This window comes from Balaenoptera ricei, chromosome 13, assembly GCF_028023285.1.
Source record: "Balaenoptera ricei isolate mBalRic1 chromosome 13, mBalRic1.hap2, whole genome shotgun sequence".
Lineage (NCBI taxonomy): Eukaryota > Metazoa > Chordata > Mammalia > Artiodactyla > Balaenopteridae > Balaenoptera > Balaenoptera ricei.
This window is the reverse complement of record NC_082651.1, coordinates 1479747-1505751: the sequence shown is the minus strand read 5'-3', so window position 1 is coordinate 1505751 and position 26005 is coordinate 1479747. Positions and strand designations below refer to the sequence as shown.

At 48.6% G+C, this 26005-nt stretch overlaps 3 protein-coding genes across 5 annotated transcripts in view; 2 read left to right on the top strand and 1 right to left on the bottom strand.

Moving 5' to 3' along the window:
* Window positions 1–510: 510 nt before the first annotated feature.
* On the bottom strand, window positions 511–25977 carry LOC132377294 (actin nucleation-promoting factor WAS-like). Its single transcript, XM_059943470.1, has 4 exons — window positions 25922–25977; window positions 25388–25875; window positions 4667–4779; window positions 511–822 (listed from the first exon to the last, which is right to left on the bottom strand). Exons 1-4 carry the CDS (start codon window positions 25975–25977, stop codon window positions 769–771), a joined length of 711 nt encoding a protein of 236 aa, XP_059799453.1. The 3' UTR covers window positions 511–768.
* LOC132376634 (sulfotransferase 1C4) lies at window positions 8444–17083 on the top strand. Its single transcript, XM_059942404.1, has 7 exons — window positions 8444–8606; window positions 11046–11171; window positions 11664–11761; window positions 12051–12177; window positions 12394–12488; window positions 15144–15324; window positions 16191–17083. Exons 1-7 carry the CDS (start codon window positions 8453–8455, stop codon window positions 16304–16306), a joined length of 897 nt encoding a protein of 298 aa, XP_059798387.1. The 5' UTR covers window positions 8444–8452; the 3' UTR covers window positions 16307–17083.
* Window positions 25909–26005, top strand: part of GCC2 (GRIP and coiled-coil domain containing 2) — a 45388-nt gene continuing 45291 nt past the window's right edge. For all 3 annotated transcript variants that reach the window (XM_059942347.1, XM_059942348.1, XM_059942350.1), the window contains exon 1: window positions 25909–25981. In XM_059942347.1, the coding sequence (XP_059798330.1) occupies window positions 25976–25981 (6 nt within the window). In that variant the 5' untranslated portion in view covers window positions 25909–25975. The remainder of the gene's footprint in view (window positions 25982–26005) is intronic.

The window sequence follows — 26005 nt, the reverse complement described above, 5'->3', positions numbered from 1 at the left end:
CTGGGTGGTCGGGAGGGTAGCGGGTGGGATGGGGCAGCAGCCGATGCTCATTGGGTGGATTTGCCAGCCCGGCACGGTGGGCTCTGCCCCGACCCCTGGCCCCTTACCCCACTCCATCCTGCTGCCGGACACGTGGCCTCTCAGGTGGGAGCACCCAGCACCTGCTCCCTGCAGGGCAGAGGGGAGGGGGCCCAGCCGGTGGGGCCCCGGGAGAGCACGTCCCCTACTCAGGGCACGAGTCCTGCTGTGCTCAGGGGAGCAGAGACTCAGGGTCAGGTCTGAACCGAGGGACTGAGACAGGGCAGCCAGAGAAGATGGAGCAGTCGGCCTGGGGAGGGCCCCGTGTGATCAGGCAGAAGCTCGCAGGCTTGGAGGACGGCCGGGGTGGGAGGATGGGAAGGGAGCAAACAGGAGGGTCTGGGGCAACACTTGAACCCCAGGGTACGAGACGGCGAAACTCCCAACAGAGCAGCTTCACTCAAACTAAAGGACGAAATATTGCTTTATTTTCTGAATGTATTAAATAGATCCTAGTTTCTGAAAGAAAGCTGAAAATATGAAAACACTTATACTTTTCCACCTGACATTGAATTTTATGAAACCTTTCACTGCGATAGAGGGACAGATGGGGGAGGGGATGTGTCACTGCTTTCCAGCGTATCGGGTCGCGTGGGTGTATCTTAACGCCTCCACACCACGAGAATTCACAATGAGGTTTGCCTGGCCCGCCAACCCCCAGCAGGATGTTTTGATTTTCAAAGATTTTCCTTAACAAACAGCCTTGGGGCGCTCAGGCTGGTGTGCAGTTACCTCCACGTTGATCTAAAACAGAAAAAAAATACTTCGAAATCGTGAAGCAATCTGAACACAAAGCTTCGCACTGGAAGCCTGTAGATTTACGATGAAAGCCCTTGGATGTCAGCGTTGTTTCTGGAAATTGTTGTAAGTGTCGGCCATCAGCAGGGCTGGGAGTCTCGGGTGCCCAGGATCTGACTCTGCTTCTCCTGCAAACCGTGAGAGGGTACAGCTCTGCTGACTAGTCCAAGGGCGTTTTGCGGGCTTTTTTCCCCCACTGGTGAATTCCACCAAACGTTTATTCTTTTTTAACTTTTTATTTTATATTAGAGTATAGTTGATTAATACATTTCTTATTGAGAGACTGGGCTTCATTATCAGAAGGAGATTGAAGACCACAGGCTGCCAACCTGTCTCAGCTTCTTCCAAGCTGGAGCCTGTGGACCTGGAATTCAACAGGAACATACACTCCCCTCTCTCCAAAACTCCGGATGGCGCCTCTGTGTGATCTGCTCCCACACCCAACCTTCTCCAGGACTGTTGTGTTTGCAGCTTCTGGGGAGGTGTTCTCACATGTGGTACCTCCAGCCCCTCAGTCTTGGAGATGGTAGAGCCGGAGTCCGACCCCTCCTGGTCCCCACCCCATCCTCACACACCATCTACTGCCCCTGATTTCCACCTGCTGTTCATGAAGGCACGACTTTCCTGGGCATTCTTCTCCTTGATTTCCCACAACTCAAATACTCTGATGTTATGAGGTAAAGCTAATACTTAAATAAAATGATGGAAAGCCAATACATGGTATGTTAGATGAAAAGTGGATACAAGAGGGAAGGAAATAGAGATATTTGTGTATAAATACACACTTATAACAAAGCAAGAAGGAAACTGTCATGATGATTACAACCCTTGTCTCTGCAACTGGTCACGGCGGGTTTCTATAACCACCTTCTCCCCCTACCCGTTCCGTCTCCCCTTCGCCCTCAGCAAGCAGCTCGGCTGCCGTGCTTCTGACCTGGTGGTGACTGAGGCCTCCATTCCTGAAGGGTCTGGGCCATCAGCCATCCTGCCTGGGTGGGGTTCTTGTCGGTTCCCGCTGACCTTGAGCACAGGGCGTGGTGACACCGAGACGCCCCACGGGGGTCTCCGTGATCCAGACTCGCTGGTCCTCACCTCCCGTGTGGATGGAGACACAGTCCAAATCCCCCTGGAGGTCAGGACAGGACCTCCCTTCTCTGCCTCTTGATTCTGAGGCGCAAGGAGCCCGGCGTGGCCGGTAAGTCTTAACTTCCAGTTCAATGGAGGCATTTGTGAGTCGTCTGGAGAAACCGTCCCTCCCTTCGGACTAACCCCTCTGGTAGTTCTGGCAGCAGCACTGCACACAGAGAAGGCAGATCGCACCAGTCCGTGTCTCTTCCACTGCGGACAAAACGCTGCCCCTTCCGTGGTGGACATGGTCCAGTGTACTCAGCCTGGTGTCCAGGGACACCGGGAGCAACCAGCCAATCACAGGGTACCCATCAGGCTGACAAAGATGTTAGGACGTGCTGTACACATGGTCACTCAGATCTTTGCTTCCTACAAGTGTTCATTAGACATACACAATGGTGATATTTTGCACATCTCTACTGGTTTATTGACAGTACATGCCATGGTCTAAAGTGCTCTCTTCACTACTGGAAATAGAATCACTAGTGTCTTTACATCTAATCAGATTAGAGAACCAATTCCAGAAACCCCCAAAGCTAATTCAGAAAATTCATCCTCAAGACTCTGTTCCTCTAGAACCACTCTTGGCACCAAAATCTGTATTAGTCAGGTTCTCCAGAGAAATAGAACCTATGTATATACAGAAGAACTGGCTCACTCTGTTACAGAGGCTAACAAGCCCAAAAGCTGCAGAGCTGATGTCCTGGTTTGAAGCTCTCAGGCAGGAGAATTTTTCTTACTTGGGGCGTGTCAGTCTTTTGTTCCAGTCAGGCCTTCAACTGATTGGATGAGGTCCACCCTGATGACAGAGGGCAATCTGCTTCACTCTGATTACCAGCTCAAATGTTAGTCTCACCCAGGAACGCCTCACAGGAACACCTAGAATATCATTTGGCCAAATGTCTGGGCGCCCCACAGCCCAGTTAACATGAAATCAACCATCACAAGCATGCAGGCTTCCACACTGAGGTCATGTGTTCTTACCAGCTCACCTCTAGCTTCCCCACGTAGTCACAAGCTGGGTCCAGGAAAGTCCACCTCTGCTGGTCCTCTAGTTTCTGCTTCAGTGGCACATACCCCTCACCTGGGCTCTTATGGCAACTTGCAGTTCCCTCCCAGCCTCTACTCGGGTTTCCCCAACCCACCCTACAGCCGACTTCATACTAGTCTTAGAAGGCAGCGTCAAGTATGTCATCCTCCTGTGCACACGCTTCAGCGGTCATCTGCTGACCATCAAACTCACCCCTCTCCTTGGCCTCCAAAGTTTATCTCCATTTCTCTTTCCCGCATGCTCTACACCAGTGCTCTCAGGATCCCTACATACTCTTAAAAATTATTGAGGACCCCCCACTAGATCTTGTCTGTGTGGGTTATGTCTATCAATGTTTTCAATATTAGAAACTAAAGCTGAGAAATTTTTAAAACGCAGGAACACACACACTCATTCCATCCTCCCATTGGTCATCAAAATACCGACATCATCACACACAATACAGCTCTGGACCCACCTACACTCCTGAGAGAGGGAGTGTGAAACAGGCAAACACCGTCTTATTACCATGGAAACAGTGTTGATGTTGCAGAACCCCTGAAAGAGGGATCACCAGGGATTCCCAGAGCACTTGGGAAATTGCTGCTCAAGTTAATATCAAACAGGACTGGTCTCCGGGCCCCAAACAGACTCACACCATCCCACCTCCTTGTCTTTATGAATCTGAGTCCTCTCTGCCCTGCCCTCCATCCCATGTCAGAGACTCTGCATTCTTTTCTGAAAGAGGAACTTAAATGTCATCCCTTTTGTGCACTTTTTCATGCTGGCCACCACCACTTGCATGTGCGTGTGTGTGTGTGTGTGTATGTCTGTGTGTCTGTGTCTCTGTGGTGTGGTGCTCCAAGGACAAAGGTGCTTCAAGGACAAAGGACGACCCTGTCTGAAAAAGTTTCAGCCTTTCACCATCTACCGGACTCTTAATCGCCCTCCCTGCCATGTTGCCGTGGTTACGAATTTCCTGAGTCCACCTGGGTGATGGGACCTGTCCCAAATAAGGAAAGGCATCTGCCCTGTCGCACTTTCACGCTGTAGAAGGAAGGTATATGTGCCTCGACCAATCAGTAAATGAAATTCTCATCTCGGACCATTCCTTTGTTTTCTGGCTATAAAAACTGATCAATAGCACATGTTTGGGCTCGACTCTCCCAGACTACTAGGAAGTCAGTCTGGCAGTGACCCTTCCCTCTAATAAATTCTATCTTCTTTACATTCTGCCTTGTGTCTGGAAATTCTTTTCCAACCTGCATTCAGACCACGACATGTGTGTGTCTGTGTGTCTGTCTGTGCATTTCCTTCCTCAGAATCTTCTAAGTATTTAGTTTATTGATAACTCCTTTCTGGTATTTGTGTCCGTCCATGATTGCCGTTCACGTTCACGTATTTACCTTGTTCCTTTGTCTTACACACCTGTTGTTTTCTCCATCCCAACGCTAATCTCCCCTCCTGCTATCCCACCCTGATTTTGCTTCGGGGAACGGCCCCTCCCCAAATGCATACAATTGCACCCTTCTCTGGCCAAAGGGTAAACACATGTCCCAAACTAGGCCAGTCAGATACTCTGCCTGGAATTTTAATTACAGCAGAAACTGACTTTATTCGGTGCTCACTTACCTTGAGAGAAGTGCCCTGAGGAGAGGCTGTCTTCCAGGTATGGCTCCTGGAGCTACTCCACTGCCTGTCCTCGCGCTTCTTCTTTCTTTCAGTTTTGTGACCTGTCCGGTATCCTATTAATAAAGCATTTTTGTGTCTCACTTGTGTCCGTTCTTGTTGCTTGCAACCAAGTAGCTCTAATAAGACACCCCCCGCCTCAGTATGTGTGTATAAACCCACACACGAGAGCAGGGCAAGTACAATCCTCCTCATCCTGTAAACCACCCCCCAACATCACACACACACACACACACACACACACTCACTACACAGAATAACCATACAAAGAATAAGTCGATATTACCTCCTATTCCAAAAGCAACGTTCCTTAAAAGGATTTATTATCATCACAATCAATTTAGTCTTAATGACATCATTCTCTGCGTGGGATGACATTTGAAGGTAACTGGGAACCCAAAACCGGAGGACAGGGCAGGATCTGATTCCTCCAATCATCAGAGTGGGTACTGGCAGTGGGGACCCAGAACTGATCAAAGTCCCAGCCCCAGGCAGCTCCCACCCCAGGGAAGAGATAACACCTACTCCGCAATGGCGTTGAAGCTCTGTCTGCCTGAGAGTCAGCGGGAAAGTCCGGGAAGACTCTCCCGCCTCCTTAAAGTATAATACAAGACAGCGGGTCGTTTGGAAATGAAGATACTGATGACAAACTGAAATCATAATGAGCGACCCCAGATCAGGCAGACAAACATGGAGCCGGGCGGCCTGGTCTCAGACACGTCCCTGCAGCAATGAGAACTTGAACTTTCTGAGACCTGCAACAACCCCAAGGCCACCAGCCTTTCCTAAAACACCTGCAGGCTGCCCACTTTGGTCTCAAGGCCGGTCCCCTGGTAACTGGGCAACAACGTCAGACCCCAACCAAGCCTGCTCAACCAGCTCCCTTAGTTCCAGCCAATCAGATCCTAACTACTGACAAACAGCGCAGGGAAGTAATTGTGGCCTCAGCTGGGTTTGCCTGTATAAGCTTCTCCCACTTCATCGTCCGTCAGAACACAATTCAGGTGCTTCTCAGCTCTGCGTCTCCCGGCTACAGTCCTAACAAACCCCAAATAAACGCCTCTGTGTTTCCATCAGGTCTCTGTTTCTGAAATTTGGGTAAACAACACTAAAAGCACTCAGGAAATGTAGGTCACCTGTGGGCACAAGCACTTCCTGGGCCCACACCCCGCCAGATTTCCAACCAAAGAATACCGTGGTGTACCTATGCCTGGTACTACGGAAGACTGGTTTATAACAAAGAAGAAGGGGGAGGAGGGGAAGGAGGGAAGGGAGGGAGGGAGGGAGGGAGGAAGGAAGGGAGGGAAGGAGGGAGAGAGGGAGGGAGGAAGGGAGGGAGGGAGGGAGGAAAGGAGGGAAGGAGGGAGGAAAGGAGGGAAGGAGGGAAGGAGGGAAGGAGGGAAGAGGAAAGCAAAGAAAAGAAAAACTTATACCCCCACGAGACCAATGTAAGTTGTTCTGGGCCCTTCGATCCACCCATGGAGGGAGTCAGAACCAGGCTCAGCCCAGGCACACAGAGATGGAGACGCACTCTCAGGTCACCTTGGGAACCGTTGCCAGGCATGGACGGTACTTCCCTTCATGCTGAGTCATGGGTGTGCTGTGCTCATGGGGTGCTGTGAAGGTCTGGGTGGGAAGCGGTTTAAGCAAGAAAGGAGACTCCTGCCAGCAGGAACAGCATCTGGGGCAGCTGGGGGCGGGAGAGGCGTCTCAGGGTGGTTCTCTGTCAACTCGCTTCCATGCTGACACTGAGCACCAGGGGTTAGCGCAGACCCCACAGGTCAAGGGCAAAGTCTTTCCCAAGACCCTCCCCAGATGCATCCACGAGTCATGGGGACCATCTGTGCTTCTGACCAACCAGCGCTAAGTGTGGAAGGTCCCCATGACGCCCATAGCGTCCATAATGGTGCTTTCAGGACTCACTGAAAGCGCTACACCTACAATTACAGTTTCATCATAGAGGATTCAGATCATGACAGCCAAATGGAAGAGGTGCTGGGGGCAAGGTCTGGGGCAGAGGGAGCAGAGCTGCCATGCCCTATCCCCTGTCCTCGTAGAGCCCGGGCACGGCACCCCCCTGCCCCGGCCCCTCACTGTGCTCACCGGCCGGGAAGCTGCACAGAGCCTCGGGGTCCGGGATTCGTGGGGTCTCATGTCACTGGTCACACGGCTGACCCCACTCTCCAAGCCCCTCTCCTCTCCCTGGAGGGGGCATGGGACGGAAAGGCCCAACCCTGTGATCACGTGCTTGATCTTCTGCCGTGGCGGCCCCTCCCCTGGAACTGTCTATGGGCCCAGCAGGTGTCACCTCGTTGGCACAAACTCAGGTGTGGTCTAAAGGGACTCAATGGTGAACAACCAAAGGCTCCAATCACTCAGGGACTTCCAAGAGCTTTTGAAACTCGGCATCGGGAACCAGAGACAAAGACCAGACGTGTTCTCGATTATATCACAAGGAGAAACAGGAAAGCTGGGCGGGTCTGGTCTTGTTTTCGAGGTGGTCAGCCGAGAAGGGTTGTGGTGGAAATAGGAGGGAAAAAAACCTCCGCTGGAGCCAGGAATGATTCCAAGGAAAGGCACAAGGAGGATAAATAAGCACCAGGGCTTTTAGGAAAACAAGGGGCTTACAGGGGATGTGGCACGAGCCTGGAGGTGAACTCCAGGAAGGAAGAAGCCAGAGGGTGTGTGTTCTGTAGCTCCCAAGTTTTTGCATCCACTTGGCTTCAAATAAGACAAACATGTTTTATTAGCTGTGGACAGACCCCGACTGATATGGACACTGAACAGCCTACAACAGGAAGAGAACCTTCCCTATTAGAGCCTCGTTTACTTTACTCTTAAAAATAACATCGCTGGGCTTCCCTGGTGGCGCAGTGGTTGAGGGTCTGCCTGCCAGTGCAGGGGACATGGGTTCGAGCCCTGGTCTGGGAAGATCCCACGTGCCGCGGAGCAGCTGGACCCATGAGCCACAACTGCTGAGCCTGCGCATCTGGAGCCTGTGCTCCGCAACAAGAGAGGCCGCGACAGTGAGAGGCCCGCACACCGCGATGAAGAATGGCCCCTGCTCGCCGCAACTAGAGAGCTCTTGTGCAGAAATGAAGACCCAACACAGCCAAAAATAATAAATAAATAAATAAATAAAAATTTTTTTATAAATAAATAAATAAATAAAATAACATTGCTGACCCCTTCGGCCATCTGTGCTGGGAGGTTCAATCTAGGCTGCCATTGTTAGCAGCACAGAAACTTCCCTCCAGCCTTTCGGTGTAGGCATTCTGCGTTGCAACCTGTAATCCCATGGGCAGATTCCCTGCAACTTCTTAATTAGCTTAAAATTCCCAGAAGAAACAATTAATGGAGATCTGTGAATTATTTTGTGAACACAGAGGAGAACTACAAGCGAGGTGGCACTGACTCTTGCTAACGGTACAGAACAGCAGGGCTGAATGCGCACAGGACCCTGGATGGCAGCCAGGAGCCAAGGGCTCGGCGGCTACATCACAGCCCCGCTGGGGCTGTGTAGGCCTTTGCGCTGCGTGCAAAGTCCTAAACAAGAGTCCCAGCTCCCTGGATGGGCTGGCTCCCCCCTCGACTGCCAGCCCAAGGCAGGGCCTGAGGTCTGAGCTCTGCCCTGTCTGTACGATGCCAAGAACGCAGCTCTGAGCTGACTGAGAGTAACACTCTCCTGCAGCAGAAATCTGATATCCAACGCTCTTGGCCTTGAACAAGATGGAGGATGTAAAATTTGACAGCATGGCGCGCCTGGCTGTGGACTACGTGGAGGGGATTCTGCAGCCCACGCCCACCTGTGACACCTGGGATCAGATCTGGAACTTCCAAGCCAGGCCTGATGATCTGCTCATTTCCACCTACCCGAAAGCAGGTAGGCAGGAGGGATGGGGGGAGACGCAGAGGAGGCTTAGGAAGAGAAGCGGGAAGGGTGCGTCAATAATGAGATAAACCAACCTGGATCTGAGTGGAAAGCTGTTTACTGGGCAGAGTGATACCGCCAAGACAAATCACAGGTAGTAACTGAAACCACACAAAAAATATTAAAATGACCTACACATCTTAAGAATTTAATTCTTTCTGTGATGTACCTGTTTTTTTACTTCCCTGAAAGAGAGTGAATCAAACAGCCCAAAACAAAGGGGCCAGACTTGCTGCCTCACTTGTTCCCAGCACAGGCCCTTATAGCAGAGCCAGACAGGGCACCCCTGCCTGATCTAGGGAAGAGGAGGGGCTTGGGCTCTGCAATGCTGAGCTTGTAAGTCTCCCAGCTCAGGGTCCCAGAAATACTCTCTTAATTTCCACCCTCCCTGGTGGTATGTTGTGAACCTAGTTTCTTATTTCAATAGTCAGTTTAACAAAGTCACTGAAGAAACAAGACAAACTTGAGCTCAGCCACTGCATCATAAAAATGCGGGGGCGAGCAGAGAAAAAGAGTTCTCTGCAGTTATTTGTGTACATCTACAGTTAAACCAAAAATACAGTATTCAACTCATACCCCGATTGCATAGACATTTGCTCTTTGCAAAGTCAAGCTCCATGTCAATAACTTCTGCTACATGCTCACACACACGTGCATGCACACACACACACTCACGCACACACGCTCCACCCCCTTTGCCTTCATCTGTAACAGTCTGACAAAAGGCTCTACAGGCAGACGGGGCCTTGGACTCACCCGTCCATCGGTTTCATATCGGCCCTGATTTTCTGATCTTACTCATCATAAGTCTGTCCAGAATTAAAATTTTCTAAATGTGAATTTCTGAAAGTACCCACTGGTGGGGATCACATCTCACTGCCTTAATTTCACCCACAACTCTTAATTTATTACCATAATTTCAGTACAATGCTTAATCGTTCATCTTTCCTCCACCTGCCAAATGTGAGCATTAAGATTCGGTTCATGTAGGGTTTTCATGGGTTAGGGGCGAGCAGGACTGTACAATCCAAACAACACACTCAAAAAGTGAAGCACTTGCCAGCTAAGGTGATATTTAGTCAATCACTCAAAACTCGTACACTAATAAAGGCTATATTGATCAGAGGGAAGAAGAAACAAGCTCAGATGATGGAATGGTTTACACCTAAATTTTTAGCAGAATAATAAATACTCTGTGACTGAGGCGAGACAAACACACTGTAGAACCGCTGACTGCTGGGGGACCATCTGACCCTGAACCTCCAGTCGCACTGGAGCCTGCCCCAGTGTTAGCCCGTGGCTGTCAATTCAGAATAAACACACAAAACGAGTACACTCGAACTTCCTTTGAGTCAATAGCTAAAGAAATATTGGTCCTGGATCCTGTAATGAAAGAGTTGGTGCCAGAAAATATTAGAAACCAACTCATCGAGGATACAAACTGCAGTTGCTCTCTTGTTTTCTAAGCTGTGCCCCCTGGTAGACCTAGAAGTGCTGAATTGGGAGCATGAGAAAGGGTCTCGTAACCAGAGTCGATCAGCCCAGACCCAGGACTCAGAGCTCAGTCTCCCAGCCTCCTCCTGCCACGGACTCAGTCAGGTGTCTGGTCAGTAGTCTTCAGCCAAGGCCGAAGGTCAGGTGGCAGCCCCACGCTGGTCAGGATGGGGCGGCCCGCAGGAGCTGAGCGGAGCTAGGAGACAGAGGCCCTTCTCGGGGGCAGCGGGGGCAGTGAGGGCGCAGCCTCTGGGTCGAGGTTCCAGGCGGCAAAATGAGGAGTGGCCTCTGCACATCTTCTATCAATCAGACCTCTACCTCCTTCCCTCAAATCCCAGAATGTAAATCAGATCTCAGGACATTTAGAATCTCAGCGGCAAAGGAGCCTAGGGGATGCACTTTTTAGCCTTTCAGGTAAAATAAAGGAAAGCGTGAAAATGGAGACTAAGCCCTAATCATTCATTCATTCGGCCAACATATAACAAGAGCCTCCTTCTGCGTAGCAACCACATGCTATGCACTTGGGAAACAGAGTCTGAAGACCACACCGTGATGACTCTCCACATCACAGGCTGGTGAGAAAGACGCTCGTTCTGCCTTTCTAAGGAACTATGCAGCTAACTCAATAGCATAACAATCCTAATTAATGGTTGTACAGAATAAAAAAAGAACTACATATTTATGAATCTAACGTCCACTCCAAATTGGAGTCTTTGTATAAAAATCCATATCATACCATATTATGATAACACAAGATATAAACAAAGAAGGATGGTTTCTGAATTCCATTATAAAGCTGGCTTTAAAGTGCACACAGCTGCTCTAACAAGTGTTTGGTCACATTCTAAGAACTGCAGTAGATAAAGCCTGTGTTTCCTCATCTTCCTGGGGAATAAGGAACAACCTGGACGCAGGAGATCGTGGACTTGATACAAAACGAGGGTGATATTGACAGAAGCCAGCGGGCGCCTACTCACAAGCGATTCCCTTTCATCGAGTGGAAAGTCCCGGGCATGGAATCTGGTGAGTACGGCACAGCTGCACTTGACCCCGGGCCTAGACACCCACCAGGGATTTTTACTATCCAGTAGCCCTCTCAGAATCCTAGGCATTCAAACAACCATCGATGGACTCCGTGACTATCTTTCTCACCGTCTGGCCATCGTTCTAACTCCAGACATTTTCTAATCAAGTTACTGTTTATGCAAAAGTAAGTTAAGTTTTGATTCTCCAATTAGAAATTAACTTCACTCCACAAGGATGAGCCTAGGTAAGATAATTTTATGGTGGAAGGGTTTGAATTTTTTAGGTTCTTCTTTATTTGGTTTATTGTTATGGTTAAAAACTGCTCTAGCCCAAAAAACCCATTCGTGGGCTACAAGTATTCTCTCAGATGAGATCCACAGAGAGTTACAGGCGGCCTGGAACTGTTCCTAACGTAGTAATAACAAAGCAGCAAGATTCTGAAGCAAATAGAGAAAAATAATGGGCAGTCATTGAAAATCAATTTTACAGGCTTGGAACAAGCTAATGCAATGCCCTCACCACGGATCCTGAAGACGCACCTTCCCATGCACTTGCTGCCACCATCCTTCCTGGAGAAAAACTGTAAGGTAAAGAGCCAAAGGAATTCAGAGTTGATCCCTTAGAAGGACCTCAGACTGGTCCTCAGTCAATTTCCTCTTAAAACACTTCGCTTGTTAAAAAAAAAAAAAAAAAAAAAGAGTCCACTTTGTCACATCATCAATATGCAAATTAATATGAATGCTTTCCACCTCCCACAAAAGCCAAATCACAGAAAGGCAGCATCAGAAAAATTCATCTGTATGGAATATACCCACCCTAACATAACTGCTGGTCTAATCCTGGTTTTGCTTCTTCCCTCCCTCCCTCTGCTCCCAGATAATCTACGTAGCAAGAAACCCCAAGGACAGCATGGTGTCTTATTACCACTTCCAAAGGATGAATAAAGGGCTTCCTGCTCCAGGAACCTGGGAAGAGTACTTTGAGAGTTTTCTGGCTGGAAACGGTGAGAGAACTCAGCTTTGTTCCCATCCTTTCTCAAAATCCTCAAATACTCTACAAAGAAGTCATCATTTCCTTAGAACAGCAGGGGCTCTGCCTTCTTCACGGGGAGGGAACCACCAGTGTGACCTTCTCCCTCTCTTCAGGACTCTCCTCCCGGGGGGTGCTTGTCAGCTGGGTTTCTGCGACTCACTGCCCTCTTTCTGATCCCGCCCTGCAGTGTGCTGGGGCTCCTGGTACGAGCACGTGAAGGGATGGTGGGACGCCAAGGACCAGCACCGCATCCTCTACCTCTTCTACGAGGACATGAAGAGGGTAAGAAGCAGGGCCGCCTAACGTGTTCCCCTCTGACCGTAAAACATTTCAGTCATAATGTGCAGACCCCATCAGGAACTCACGGATTGAACACGGAAGACGCTTCATTTCACCGGCTGCAGCTGTCCACACATCAAAGCACACCTGGGACGTCATGAGTTTCTGTATCACACAGTCTCACCTGAGCTTCCTGGAGCTCTGGGCTCTGGGACACCTTTTCCTTACAGGCAGAGGACGGCAAAATGAGGGATGTCTTTTTTTCTCCTTGTATGTAGATTTTTAAATTCCGTTTAGAAGGGGAAAAATATCTAGCATATTTTGGGTTTTTTTATTAGTACTTGAGGAACGTCATAGTTTCAAGAAACAGTTTAAGAGATTATGGTGCAGTGGGAAACACTAATGGGTTAGGGTCAAAATTCCTGAATCCCAGTTCTGGCTTTACTGCCTGCTGGCAATTATTCTTTGTGAAGATGCTTAGCATCTAGGAATTTAGTTTCCTTACATGCAGAAAGGAGATAGTAATATGCACTCCAAGAGCCGTTATAACGACTAAATGAGGTGGTGTCATGAGAGTATATTGTAAATGGTCATCTACCCAGTCCTTTCCGTGACTCCACTGAATACAGGGATCTATACAGAATTACAGCCTCTGTTCTCGAATTTATAACTGAAAGCCTGGTTCTCAAAAGGTACGTCACAGACAGCTGCATGTCCTCTCAGAGCCCATGCCAGGCCTGCTAGGTCAGACGTGCGGTTTTAAAAGATTCCTCGGGGATTCCTGTGCACATTAGTTTAGCTGCATTTCTCTTAGGTTCCACCACTACTGGGCTTTATCCAGTTGTGTCTACAAAATATCTGAAGAGTGAAAAACACAGCATCATTTTTCTGTTTTTCATTGAGATACAACTGACATGTAACATTATATTCGTTTCAGGTGTACAGGATAATGATTTGATATTTGTATGTACTGAGAAATTATCTCCATAATCAGTCAACATCTGTCACCACACATAGTGACAAAAATTTTCTTTCTTGTGGTGAGAACTTTTAAGATCTATTCTCGGTACAGTGTTATTTTACTGTACGGTACAATGTTATCAATTATACAATACAGTGTGATTATAGTCACCATGATGTACACTACATCCTAGGACTTATTTATCTTACAACTGGAATTCTGAACATTTTGACCCCCTTCACCCACTTCACCTCCCACCTCTGGCAACCACTGATCTGTTCTGTATGGTTTTTCTAAACAGGTAAGTTTCTAGGATTCCATTTCTAGGATGCTCAGAACCTGATTCAAGGGCTAGCAGGACAACCCATATACGCATCTGTATAAAATTCTCTCCCTTGTGTTTACTTGGTACAAAAGTGTGGAGACACCACAGAGAGCACCGAAAAACTAAACAACAGGAGAGCATACAAAAGGAGACTCTGGTCACATACACATATATGTACTGCTGCAGTTCAAGAGCTGTCTCATCACAGGATTCCAGATATAGACACTCAACTAAGGAATATTATGGCAGGGGTTATAAGAAAGGGTTTGCTCTTTTATGACTGGATGTGACAAACAGGGGCCATGATATCAGATGCTACTAAGCTAAGATCAGGGAAAGTCCATGTAGGTGACGCTTGCCCACATATCGTCAGAGCAGTGTCAAAGGAGGATGTTTCCCTGGGAACGGTGGATAGATCCCTGGGGTAGATCCTAATGCATTATGAATGCCAGGAAGAGACTTTACCGAAATGGGCAGTCTAAGCCAGCGCCCTCTTACATGTTTCTGCTATCATGCTCTGGACCATCACCTGCCTGTGGTCACTCAGAGCACGCCGTTCTCAGCACTCTTGCTGATTCCTAGTCTGTGTGAGGCCAACTAAATTAAGCACTTTTGACATCCAAGCTTCAAAGCAGGAGCCCATTTTAAAGCAGGAGACACAGTGGCGGGGATAAACGCTCCCACCGGCAACGCACCACTCCTCCCGGACACAGGGGCCTTCCCACACCGCAGCGCCCCTGGGCCGCGTCCCTCTGAGGAGGAAACAGTGGCGACAATGGGGCTGAAACCTTCTCAGAGACACCGAAGCACCCAGACCAGCTGGGCACTGCAGCTGCTGCCACGGGGCCTCTTGGGTGCAAAGAAGTCCCTCCCACCCTCGTGCCCCCCTCACCGGCACCACTGGGAAGGTCTGGGGCCACTTCTGTCCACATGAGAAGCAGGAGACGGGCCGCTGTGGCCGGGTCCCCGACGCTGCCACAACACCTGCTCTCAGCATCAGTCCAGTGGCTGTCCCCACGGGGCGTTTAGCTGGACGGGCTAGAGCAGGACATTTGGGCCTGACTCCGGACACATCCCTCCATGGCACGCGCCCTGTGCGCTGCACGTCACTGTGTGGTGAGTGTCTCACCGACACGCTCAGTTGACGCTTCCATGTTAGAACAAGAAGAGCGTAATGACTCCAATTGATACAGGCACCACATCAAAATGAGTCATTTCTGAAAAGCTGAGCATTTGTGAGACACGATTTTTTAAAATTTTAATTCATGACATGTTACTGATTACTAGCATTCATTCCAACAGTCTTTTAAAACTATTATTTATTGATATAAATTATCTTATATCAAGTCTTTTCTTTTGACTCTGATCATAGAACCCAAAGCATGAAATTCAGAAGCTGGCAGAATTTATTGGAAAGAGCCTAGACGATAAAGTTCTGGATAAAATTGTCCATTACAGTTCATTTGACGTCATGAAGCAGAACCCAATGGCAAACTACACGTCGATTCCAGCTGAATTCATGAACCACTCTATTTCTCCATTCATGAGAAAAGGTTTATATGTTTCCTTTTCACCATAATTTTAAAGGAACTGTCCAATATTTCAGAGTCTTTGGGGAGTTTCTTTTCTATAGATAAGAAAAATAAGATAAAAAATAATTGGTTCTGGGAAAAGAATTATTTAAGAAACCACAGATGAAATGAAATCAATGTTCAGCCACAACTGGAGAGTAAGGTTTGGTGTCTAAGTCCAACCCTTTATCTTCACCTTCCTTCTGGAGTTCTGGCTGATAAGGTGAAAATATACAGAATTAAGTCAGATGGAGCAAAGAATCCACTTTACAGAGGGCTCTAAGCTATCAGAGAGGTCCATTCACTCCAAAATACTCACTGACTGGAGTGGCTACTATGTGCCAGGCACCGTTCTGGGCAACGTTCAGAGCAGTGAACAAAACACACGAAAATTCAGGATAATAGTTGCTAGTAAGTACTATGGAGAAAAAGCAGTCTGGGAAAGGTAACAGGGATTGCACTTGGAGAACTGGAGGGGAATCTTCTTTTTTCTTCCCTCCTTTTTCAAAACCGCACGTTGAGTCCTTCCAGAAGCAGGCCCTGCCTGGTCTGCCTGCAGGATGCCAGCCACAGGCACAAGCACCGAGCGTGCTGTGACGGGCAGGAGGGAAAGACAAGAGAGCTCCTCAGACCTGCTGTTCACGCGGCCGTGTCACCTCCCGACCCACAAGCCAGACAGGCGATTCTGCCCCCTTCCAGGAGGAGACGCTGCCAGGCCAGCCAGAGAAATGTTTGCCCAACTCTGTCCCTCCCTGACGGGGAGTAGAAATTCTCACACAGAAGCGGGAGAACAGAGAAATGCAAATCCCCCCACGGTACTGACACCCACCACCCCTTGTCTGTTTCAGGGGCCGTGGGAGATTGGAAGAATCACTTCACTGTGGCCCAGAACGAGAGATTTGATGAAGATCACGAGAAGAAGATGGCAGACACCACTCTAACTTCCCACTTCCGATTCTCGTAAGGAAGAAAAAGAACCAGAGTCATCGGTGTGAAAGCTGATTACCCCGACCACGTGATACTGGATTCAGGTGGTCAGACTAGTGCTCCTTGTGTTTGCTTTTGTTCACCCTAAAACAAGTGACAGGGCTATCAGAGGTCAGGGCAAGGTGGAGGGTGGGCAGGGTGGCAGCGTGAAAACCATGGCCTCATTGCTAATCAGCATCACATGTCAGTTTTCCACAGATCGTGCGCTTGTTAACATATTAAAAATGCTTCGGTCATCACACAAAAACACGCTAAAATTTACAGATTAAGTTCAAGCCAATTTTTAGATGCAGCACTAAAATGTGTAAACAGTTATTTCTAGCAATTTCTTCGTAGCCAAGTAACCATCAGGTGACTCTGTTTCTAATTCACTCCAGTGCATCCACCCCAGCCTCTCGCCGCAGCCTCTACATTTAACGGGACTCGCCCCCCTCAGCCCAGCCGCGCTGCAAACTGTCCCGGTCTCCCATCTTAACCTCCCTCCCTCCAGCGCCTCTGTAATCCTGTTCTAATCCATCAGCAACACCTGTCGGTTTTACTTCCAGGAAGTCTCATCTCTACAGCCATCCCCCTGGTTCAGAAGCCTCTCCCTCTTGTCTATAAGCTACCTAACTCTTCTCTGTTCATCATACATCTGCCAAGCTTGTTTTCCCACAACAAGACTCATTACATTTCTCTTTAGCTCAGAATCCTTCAATGATTCTGAATGTTCACTGCCTAGAAGATAAATCCCAAGCTTTTTAGCCATCAATTCAAAGTCAGCTACAACCATATGACACGGTTGACTGACCTTGCAAACCACCTTCCAGCTGGATTTCATTCTGCCAACCACCCTCCTTGCCTCAGCGACGAGTCCCCGTGCTGGGCCCGAGCACATCTCACAGGTTCCCAGACGATGAGTTTCACTTTCACCCCACCTCCTCCTGACATTTCCTATCCTTCCTTCCTACCCATCCAAAACATAGACAACAAGTCCAATAACCAGCACAGGTCTCCCATCTTCCTACAGATACTGCAACCTGAAGGGACCAGCTGCTCTTCTGAAGTCCTTTACACTTAGCATAATTCTTCTGTGATTAAGATTAAAGTATATCATGCTCTCTCTTGGATGTCTATATTGTCTCTTTTGTGCATATTTAAACTTTCATTTATTTTTTCTCCAAGATAGAGACATTGCTAGATACTTCATTGCACACCAAATGGCAAACAATATGCTCAAAAATAAGTAACTTAAATACTATATCAGTTAAGGAAATCTAAAAAGCTAACTTTTTATATTCTAAGTAGTCCCTGGAACAGCTATCATCTTTAGCTGTGCTGTGTTAGCTACTAGCTGCGTGTGGCTATTTAAATTATTTAAAATTTGGAAAGATCCATGCACCCCAATGTTCACAGCAGCACATTTACAATAGCCAAGACATGGAAACAACCTAAATGTCCATTGATAGATGAATGGATAAATGAGATGCGGTACATATATACAATGGAATATTACTCAGACATAAAAAATGCAACCTTGTCATTTGTGACAACATGGATGGACCTAGAGGATTTTACACTAAGTGAAATAATCAAAGACAAATACCATATCATTACACTTACATGTGGAATCTAAAAAACAAAACAAACAAAACAGAAACTGACTCACAGGTACAGAATGTAATGTACAGCATAGGGAATATAGTCAATAGCACTGCAATAATTTTATATGGTAACAGATGGTTACTAGACTTATTGTGGTGATCAATCCTTAACGAATATAAATGTCAAATCACTATGTTGAACACTTGAATATTAATATAATATTGTATGTCAACTATACTTCAATTTAAAAAAGTAAAAAGAGGGCTTCCCTGGTGGTACAGTGGTTAAGAATCCGCCTGCCAATGCAGGTGACACGGGTTTGAGCCCTGGTCCGGGAAGATCCCACACGCCACGGAGCAACTAAGCCCGTGTGCCACAACTACTGAGCCTGTGCTCTAGTGCCTGCGAGCCACAACTACTGAGCCCGTGTGCCAGAACTACTGAAGCCCGCGCGCCTAGAACCCATGCTCCGCAGCAAGAGAAGCCACCGCAATGAGAAGCCCCCGCTCACCACAACTAAAGAAAGCCCGTGCGCAGCAACAAAGACCCAACACAGCCAAAAATAAATAATTAATAAATAAATAAATTTATTTTTTAAAAAATAATAAAACTTAAAAAAAAGAAAAAAACATCTGGGTATTTTCAAGTCTACAGCCGTGGGTTTACATAAATAATTTGTCTATATTGCTTTTAAAATAAATAATTACATTGTTAAATGTTTAGACTATTACACTGAAATATTGTCTAAATGAAAATAATAAACTGTTATTCACAAATTTTTTAAAAATTAAAAATAAGTTTAAAAGTCAAATATGTAGAGGCAGAGAGCAGAGTTGTGGCAACCAGGGGCTGGACGAGGGGGAAACTTGGAGATACTGGTCAAAGGGTACAAAGTTGCAGTCATGTAGGATAAGTCTAGAGATTTGGTGCACAGCATGACAACTATAGTTAATATGACTGAATACTGGAGATTGCTAAGAGAGTAGATTTCAGATACTCTCATCACACACACAAAAATTGTAAGTGTATGTGGAGATGTGTTAATTACCTGACTGTAGTAATCACTCTGCTATGTTTATGCATATCAAATCATGTACACCTTAAATATATACAATTACCGTTAGAAAATAAAATAAATTTTTTTTAATTAAAATGAAAATAAAACAGACCCTGTTATATAATATTGCTTTATTTTCTACATAACTCGTGTATCTATTAAATTAATGGTTTCCCTGCTTATGGTGTGTCTCTACCACTAATTCAGCGGGGAGACTTTTTCCGTCTTAATTACAGCTGTACTTCCCCCACCCAGTGCCCAGCAGAACGCTTGGTGCACAGAAGATGCTCTGCTAATGTGTGTGGACCGAATGAACCACTACACAGCAGTAGCCCCCATGTTTTCCTGTTCTAGCCCAACCCAATTAACCACCAGCGGCAGGATGTCCTCCTCGGTCTCTGAGCCGACGGGAAGTGCCAGGCTGACCTCCTTGCCCCCTCTATTGGCCAGTGGAGTTCGGAAACAACCTAGCGCACCACTGCTTTGAACCTGCAGTCTTAGCCCAGAAGAGCCACCCTGCCTAACGACCACGGTGCCTGGAACCTTCTCTTGTGCTTGAGTTACCCATGCTTAGTTTCTTTGCCAGTTATCTGGAAATAGGCAGAAAGGGACCAAACTTTACCTAACAGACCCTTGCCTGGATCATGTGCCTCCTCTGTGTCTGGGTCTTCAGATGATGCTAAAAAACACCACATTCAAAAGTAGCAGGAGCGCTTCGTGAGGCCACTGTCCTTCTGACACGTTAGAGGTGAATCCATCTAAACACAGCAGGCCCCTTATTTTGAACCCTACTCAAATTCAGTCCTATAATAATAGATAATCTGAAATGATCAGACCCAAAACTCAACATGCAGTTGTTAAAGAAATGAGACTATAGGTGTGATTTCTTATAAATTCCTTCAGCTTGACAAAACTCTCTGTGTCTGGTTTTATTTCATGCGAATAGAAACAAGAAGTCCTTAAGGGCTGTAAACAAGGTGCGCTGAGATATCTGCAGAATTCAAGGGATTAAAGATAATTATCTAACGGATAGGACTATACTTCTTCTGAGATCTTAACATGATTTTTTCAGTTTTCATAAAGGGATGTAAGGCTTACCAAGAGTAAAATTTGGTTTTGTTTGTTTTGGCCGCACCGTGTGCATACGATCTTAGTTCCCCGACCAGGGATCGAACCCATGCCCCCTGCATTGGGAGCACAGAGCCTTAACCACTGGACCACCAGGGAAGTCCCACTAAGAGTAAAATTTAGATACCAAGCAAAGGTCATTTGTTTGCGAAAAGTAATTGCATCTGGAGATCCAGCACACAACCAAATCTTTGGGAGAAGGGGTTTGCCCGCTGTTGCCTTGTTGAGTTTACTAAAAGGTGTACCAATTTAAATCAACAGATAGTGGGAGAAGTGGGACGAAGGGAACACGACAAGAATAAGGGTAGTGGACTGAGGCAAATCCTTTTAATTTTACCAGACCTACATTTAATTTTCATAATAAAGACACAGTGGTACTGTGAAAACAGAGAGTTGTTGTTTTTTAACTGCAGGTGCAGAGGGTTGATAGAGGGCATCCACATGAAACCTACATTTACCATGATACCTAATGGTCAAAGACTGAACACCGCTGCTCTTAGATCGGATCATGGCAAGAATGTGCACTCACACCCCTTTCAACATAGCACTGGGGGCCTCAGCCTATGCGGCGGGGAAAGAAATAATACATACAATGCATACTTTTGGAAAGGAAGAAATAAAACTGTCCCTCTTCTTAGATGACATGATTGTCTGTGTGAAAAATCCAGAGGAAAAACGTACAAAAAGCCTCATAAAACAAAAAAGTGAGTTCACAAGATACAAGGTGTTGAGAGGCAGTTCTGCTTGGATTTCTCACATTTCTGAGCATCTTTCAGGCAGCGGCAATTACGGTCTTTGATCTGGACTATCTTTTCAAAGACACTGGGGAGCTGAAACAAATGGTGTCAGCAACGAGGATATAGAGCTTTCCATGGATCGAAAAATCAGAAGTTCACTTGGTTAAGCCCTGAGCAGCCACCTCCCTGCTTAAATAAAGTGTAATTAATATAAAGCCTTGTTTACTGACATGGAGCTGCTCTGGCCCTCTGCTTCCCGGACCCCTCCCCCCACATCTGTCCCCTCTACCCAGATCCTTGAAAAAGAAAGATGATCAGGGTATGGGCAACGGTCTCGCTCCCTCCAAGATGGATATGAGTCTGTACGCATCCACGTGAACATGCTCAGGAACACCAAGAGCAAGGGGCTCAAGTTTCTACGACTCTGTTAGGTAAAGACACCCAAGTCACCAGCCTCCCCGGGCCCTGGTAAGGCAGGAGCGCCCACATTCTCCCGGCGGGGTCTGGACAGGGTTCACCAGGAGAAAGGAAGCCAAAGGGACCCTACGGGAGGGGCGCTTTCGGTTGATTCAATGTCCTACTGTCCCTACGTCTGAATGTTATGTGGGAACTGACACATCATACATCTGTGCTTCTCCATCCCCTGAGTGCCAGAGGGGATCGTCCCCGTAAGAAAGAGCCTCCTGTAAAAAGGGGGAGTGGGAGAAACCCCTTTGCCATTTGCTACCAGTGTGTGTGCGTGTGTGCGTGTGCGTGTGTGCATGTGTGCGTGTGTGTGTGTGTGTGTGTGTGCAGGGGCAGGGGATTTTGTGGCGATGCGTCTTACATCCAGACCACCCCGACCGAGATGACGGCTCTCAGCTGGCAGGTTAGAAGCCCCCATTTCAATGGCCCTGAAGGGGGACTCACCACGCCCTCCTAACAGGCAGCCTCCCCGGTGAAAGTCAGGGGCCTGACAACAAGTAAAGCTTCTGGAACTATGGCTCCAGACTGCCTTCTCTCTGCCCTACCCCCACCATCACCACCGTAGAGGCCAAAAGCCTTACTAGGGGAACTGGGGACGTTCTTCTTGGTCCTTTACGTTGGCTAGCCCATAAACTGGTACCACCTGAGTGTCGTGCAGAACGACAGGCTTCCCCTGAAGGTGTCCGGCAAGCTGTGGCACGCTGGCCACTCTGGTGGCTCTGCACGCCCAGTAAGCAGTTTGAGCCAGGAGTCGCTGTGACTGATGCCCGCTGACAGAGCCTCTGGGGAAGGGAGGAGCCCCACCTGCAAGTGCCCCTGGGGGTTTGCCCTCGGTGCCTCCCGGGATGGTTGCCGGCCGCGTCCCCCCTGAAGAGCAGCCATCAGCGTCTCGGGAGCCCCTGACTGACCCAGGTAGGCCTCGTGAACCTCCAGCCTGATACTCCCATTTTGGGGTGGCTCGACTCACAAAACCTTGCCTGTCGAGTGCAAATGGTGGATTCAAGAGCGGCGGCCTGGCCACGCAGGCATCTGGGCCCTACCTGCGAAAGCAGCAGCTACCTCTCCAGGGAAAGCTTTGCCCCCCGCTGAGCCAGGTGAGCCATTGCACTGGCTCACTGGAGCCCTCAATTCACAGACGCCCCTAAACGCTGAGCCTGCTTTGACTAAGCGAAAGCTCACTGATTTGCACTGGACTGCGGTGCCGGCCCTGCAACACCAAAGGCGGACACGGCCCCTCCACCCAGAGGCCGGAACCCAGGCCCCTCTCAGGGCTCTGGCCAGTGCCTGCCTCGGTGAACCTTGCTCTGTGCTTACTGACCCCTGGGCTTTGCCACTGGCCTAGCTACCGGGGCTGCCATTATGAAAACTAGAGTAGCATTGAAGACGCCCCCCTTGGGGCTGTGAGCCGTGGAAACAAATGATGACTGCTGACTGCACTTTCCGGGGCCGTCATGTGGATGTCCACAGAAAGGGCCCTTCTCTGATGGGACACTCGGGAACTAAACTGCTAGGTGGGCACGCGCTGCCCTGGTTGCTACCATCCTGCTGCCCGGATCCACCATCACATCAGACGTGACAACGCAGCCGCCGTCACAGGAAAGGCACAAAGTGAAGGGCTCCGCCTATGCAGAGGCTGCCACTGGGTTCCGGACTGGTGACTCCTGCCCAGAGCTGCTCTGGCCTCTCCTGGCAGACTGACCTCCGACCCCTCCCAGGCGTTCTATTGGTGGAGCCTCATCACCGACGACACTTTTTCAGGTTTTGGTGCTGCTGTTTCAGTCCAGTCAGCCAGCTGCAGTCACACCGTTGCAGCCCCTGAAACTAGAATTTGTCGTGTGTTTGGTTTTGCGGAGTTTGCAACCTGAACGTAGCATGACTTTTACCAAAAAAGCAGCTCGACGATGGCTGGCCGGGGGGTATTCCATGGCGCTCCCATGCTCCCTGCCTTCCGCAGGCATTTGATATTGTTAAGCACTGAAATGGCCTCTGTAAAAATCAACTCAAAAAGGGTTTGACTGCTTCCCTCACATCCTGGTCTGCACACCTTACCAACGCAGGTGGTCACTAAATGTGGCTATCCCCAGAAAGATGCCCTCTGCCACTTGCTGGGTAATCATCAGGAAGAACAGTTGGCAGTTCCTTAAAAAGTTAAACATGTACTTACCATAGAACCCAGCAATTTCCCCTCCTAGGTCTCTACCCTAGAGAAATAAAAACTTATGTCCACACAAAGCTCTGTACGTGAATGTTTACAGTGGCTCTATTCATAATTACCCCAACACTCGAAACGAACCCAAATGTCCTGCAGTTGGTGAATGGATAAATAATGGCACAACCGTACAGTGAATATCAGTTAGCGATGAAAGGCAACAAATTATTGACAAATGAGACAACCTGAACGAATCTCAAAGGCATTTTGCTGAGGAAAAGAAGCCTGTCTCAAAAGGTTTGTTTCCATTTATATGACATTCATGAATGACAAAGTGATAGTGATGAAGAATAGATGATGGTTGTCAGAGCTTAGGGACGGGAGGCGTGTCGGCCACGATGCAGTAGGATGAGGGTAATGGAACTATTCTGTGGACTGATTATGCCAGTGATTACAAGAGTCTGTACATGTATTAAAATTCAAAGAACTGTATGCCAAAAGGAAAGATAATATTACTGTACGTTAATTGAAAAAATAAAATAAAAGGTGGGGAAGACTTCAAAACTGCCAAATTTCTTATTCCTTTTTTAATTGAGATATAATTGACATATAACATTAGTTTCAGGTGTACAATATAATGATTTGATATTTGTATGTACTGCGAAATGATCATCACAGTAAGTCTAGTAAATATCCATCATTTCTTTCTTGTGATGAGAACTTTTAAGATCGACTCTCTTAGCAACTTTCAAGTATACAGTAAAGTATTATTAACTGTAGTCACCATGCTGCGCACAACATCCCCCGGACTTATTTGCTTCATAAATCAGAGTTTGTACTTCTCGACCCCCTTCACCCATTTTGCCCACTCCCACACCCTGCCTCTGCCACACCAATCTCTTCTCTGTATCTATGAGTTCGGTTGTTTGGGGGCTTTTTTTGGTTTTGTTTTATAAAATGTCAAAAATGTCCAAAATTTGACCAAAATTTTGGTCAAAATTTCGGTCCATTTTATAAAAGACAAAGAAAGGCTGTGGAAATGTTCCAGATTAAAGAAGCCTAAGCAGATGTGACAATTAAATGCAAAACCTGATTCTAGCCTGGATCCCATACTGGAAGGGAAAAAACAAATGCTATAACGTCCTTCATGTTAATAGATACAACAAAATCCCTGTAGTCTCAGTTCTAAGTTGCCTCAAAACCCAGAAGAAAATGACCAGTGATCTTAGGTTCTGTCCTGCTGATTGGTTTCTGTATCAATTAATTCATAGATTCAATTAAGTCTTCATGCAGTGCAATGCATGACTATATATACAAGGCAACGGACTAGATGGAGAGGGGGCAACAGAAAGTCCTCTTTTTCTCCAAAAGGTGCTCAAAGTCTCGAGTTTCACCAACACGACCTGCCAACGCATTTAGTCACTCTTCCTTAACGGTATTCACTGCCATGTAAACATTGAGAACTTTGGTGGCTTTCACGAATTACTCGTGATTTTTCCAAAAAGCTGTCTGAGACTATTTCTCTAGTCCCGAGGAAAGTCACTCATTTTACAACCCCGCCCAGTGTCCAGATTTACGGGCATTTTCCGAAGCCAGCTCACTGCAGGGGGATCCTTTCCCCAAACTGGCAAACTTCATCCCACAACCTGCGTCAGGGCGTGACAAGTGACAGCCAGTGCCAGGCTGGTGGCTCACGGAGCGGAGGGGAGGCACCGGCTGCGGCAGCACGTCTTCGCCCCGGACCATCCTGGCGCCGCCCGTCCCCACCGGGCGGGGGCCCCCAGGCCGCCTCCCTCCCCCGGCCAGCGTCCCCCCACTCGGGCCTGTTTCCTCAGTCCCGCTCAAAGAAAGAGCTACCGGCCACGAAAGGCAGGTGTCAGCACAGGTCCCCAACCCGCCCGTCCACCCGGAGCGGGGCTGGGCGCCGGGACTACTCACCGTCCAGGAGGAGGGCCGGCGTCCAGGCTGCCAGGCGGGACAGCGCTCCCGCTCTGCGGTCACCCACTCGCCTCAGGAGCAGCTGCGCCTCGTCCCCTCGGCCTCCTGCAGCCGCAGGGCACAGCCACGCGCCCGTTCCGAGGCTAAGGGCCTCTGGGGGAACTGAGGGGGGCTGAGGGGACAGCTGAGGGCACAGGAGGACAGGAGATAGGACAGGTGAGGGACAGGAGAGGGAACAGGAGATGGGACAGCTAAGGGGACAGGTGAGGGGACAGGAGACTAGGGCGGCCGCCTGAGCGCGCGCGGTCTCACAACGCCCGACCCTCCCAGGAGGGGCCGGGCCCCCCACTGCCCTGGTGGCGCGCCGGGCCCCGCCCACGGGCCCGCCCCTCCACGCCCCGCCCCATCGCGGGCCGGCCCGGGGGCGAGGCGGAGCGCGCGGGGAGCCACCTCCCGAGGCGGAAGCGGAAGCGCCGCCGGGCCGCGGCCTTGGAGACGCGGGGGCGGGGCCGGCGGAGAAGCGCGACCTTTGACCCGCGGCGGGGCTCCGTGGGAGGCGGCGGGCGGAAGTGCGGGCAGCGGGTGGCCATGGAGGTAACGCGTGATCCCGGGGGCCGA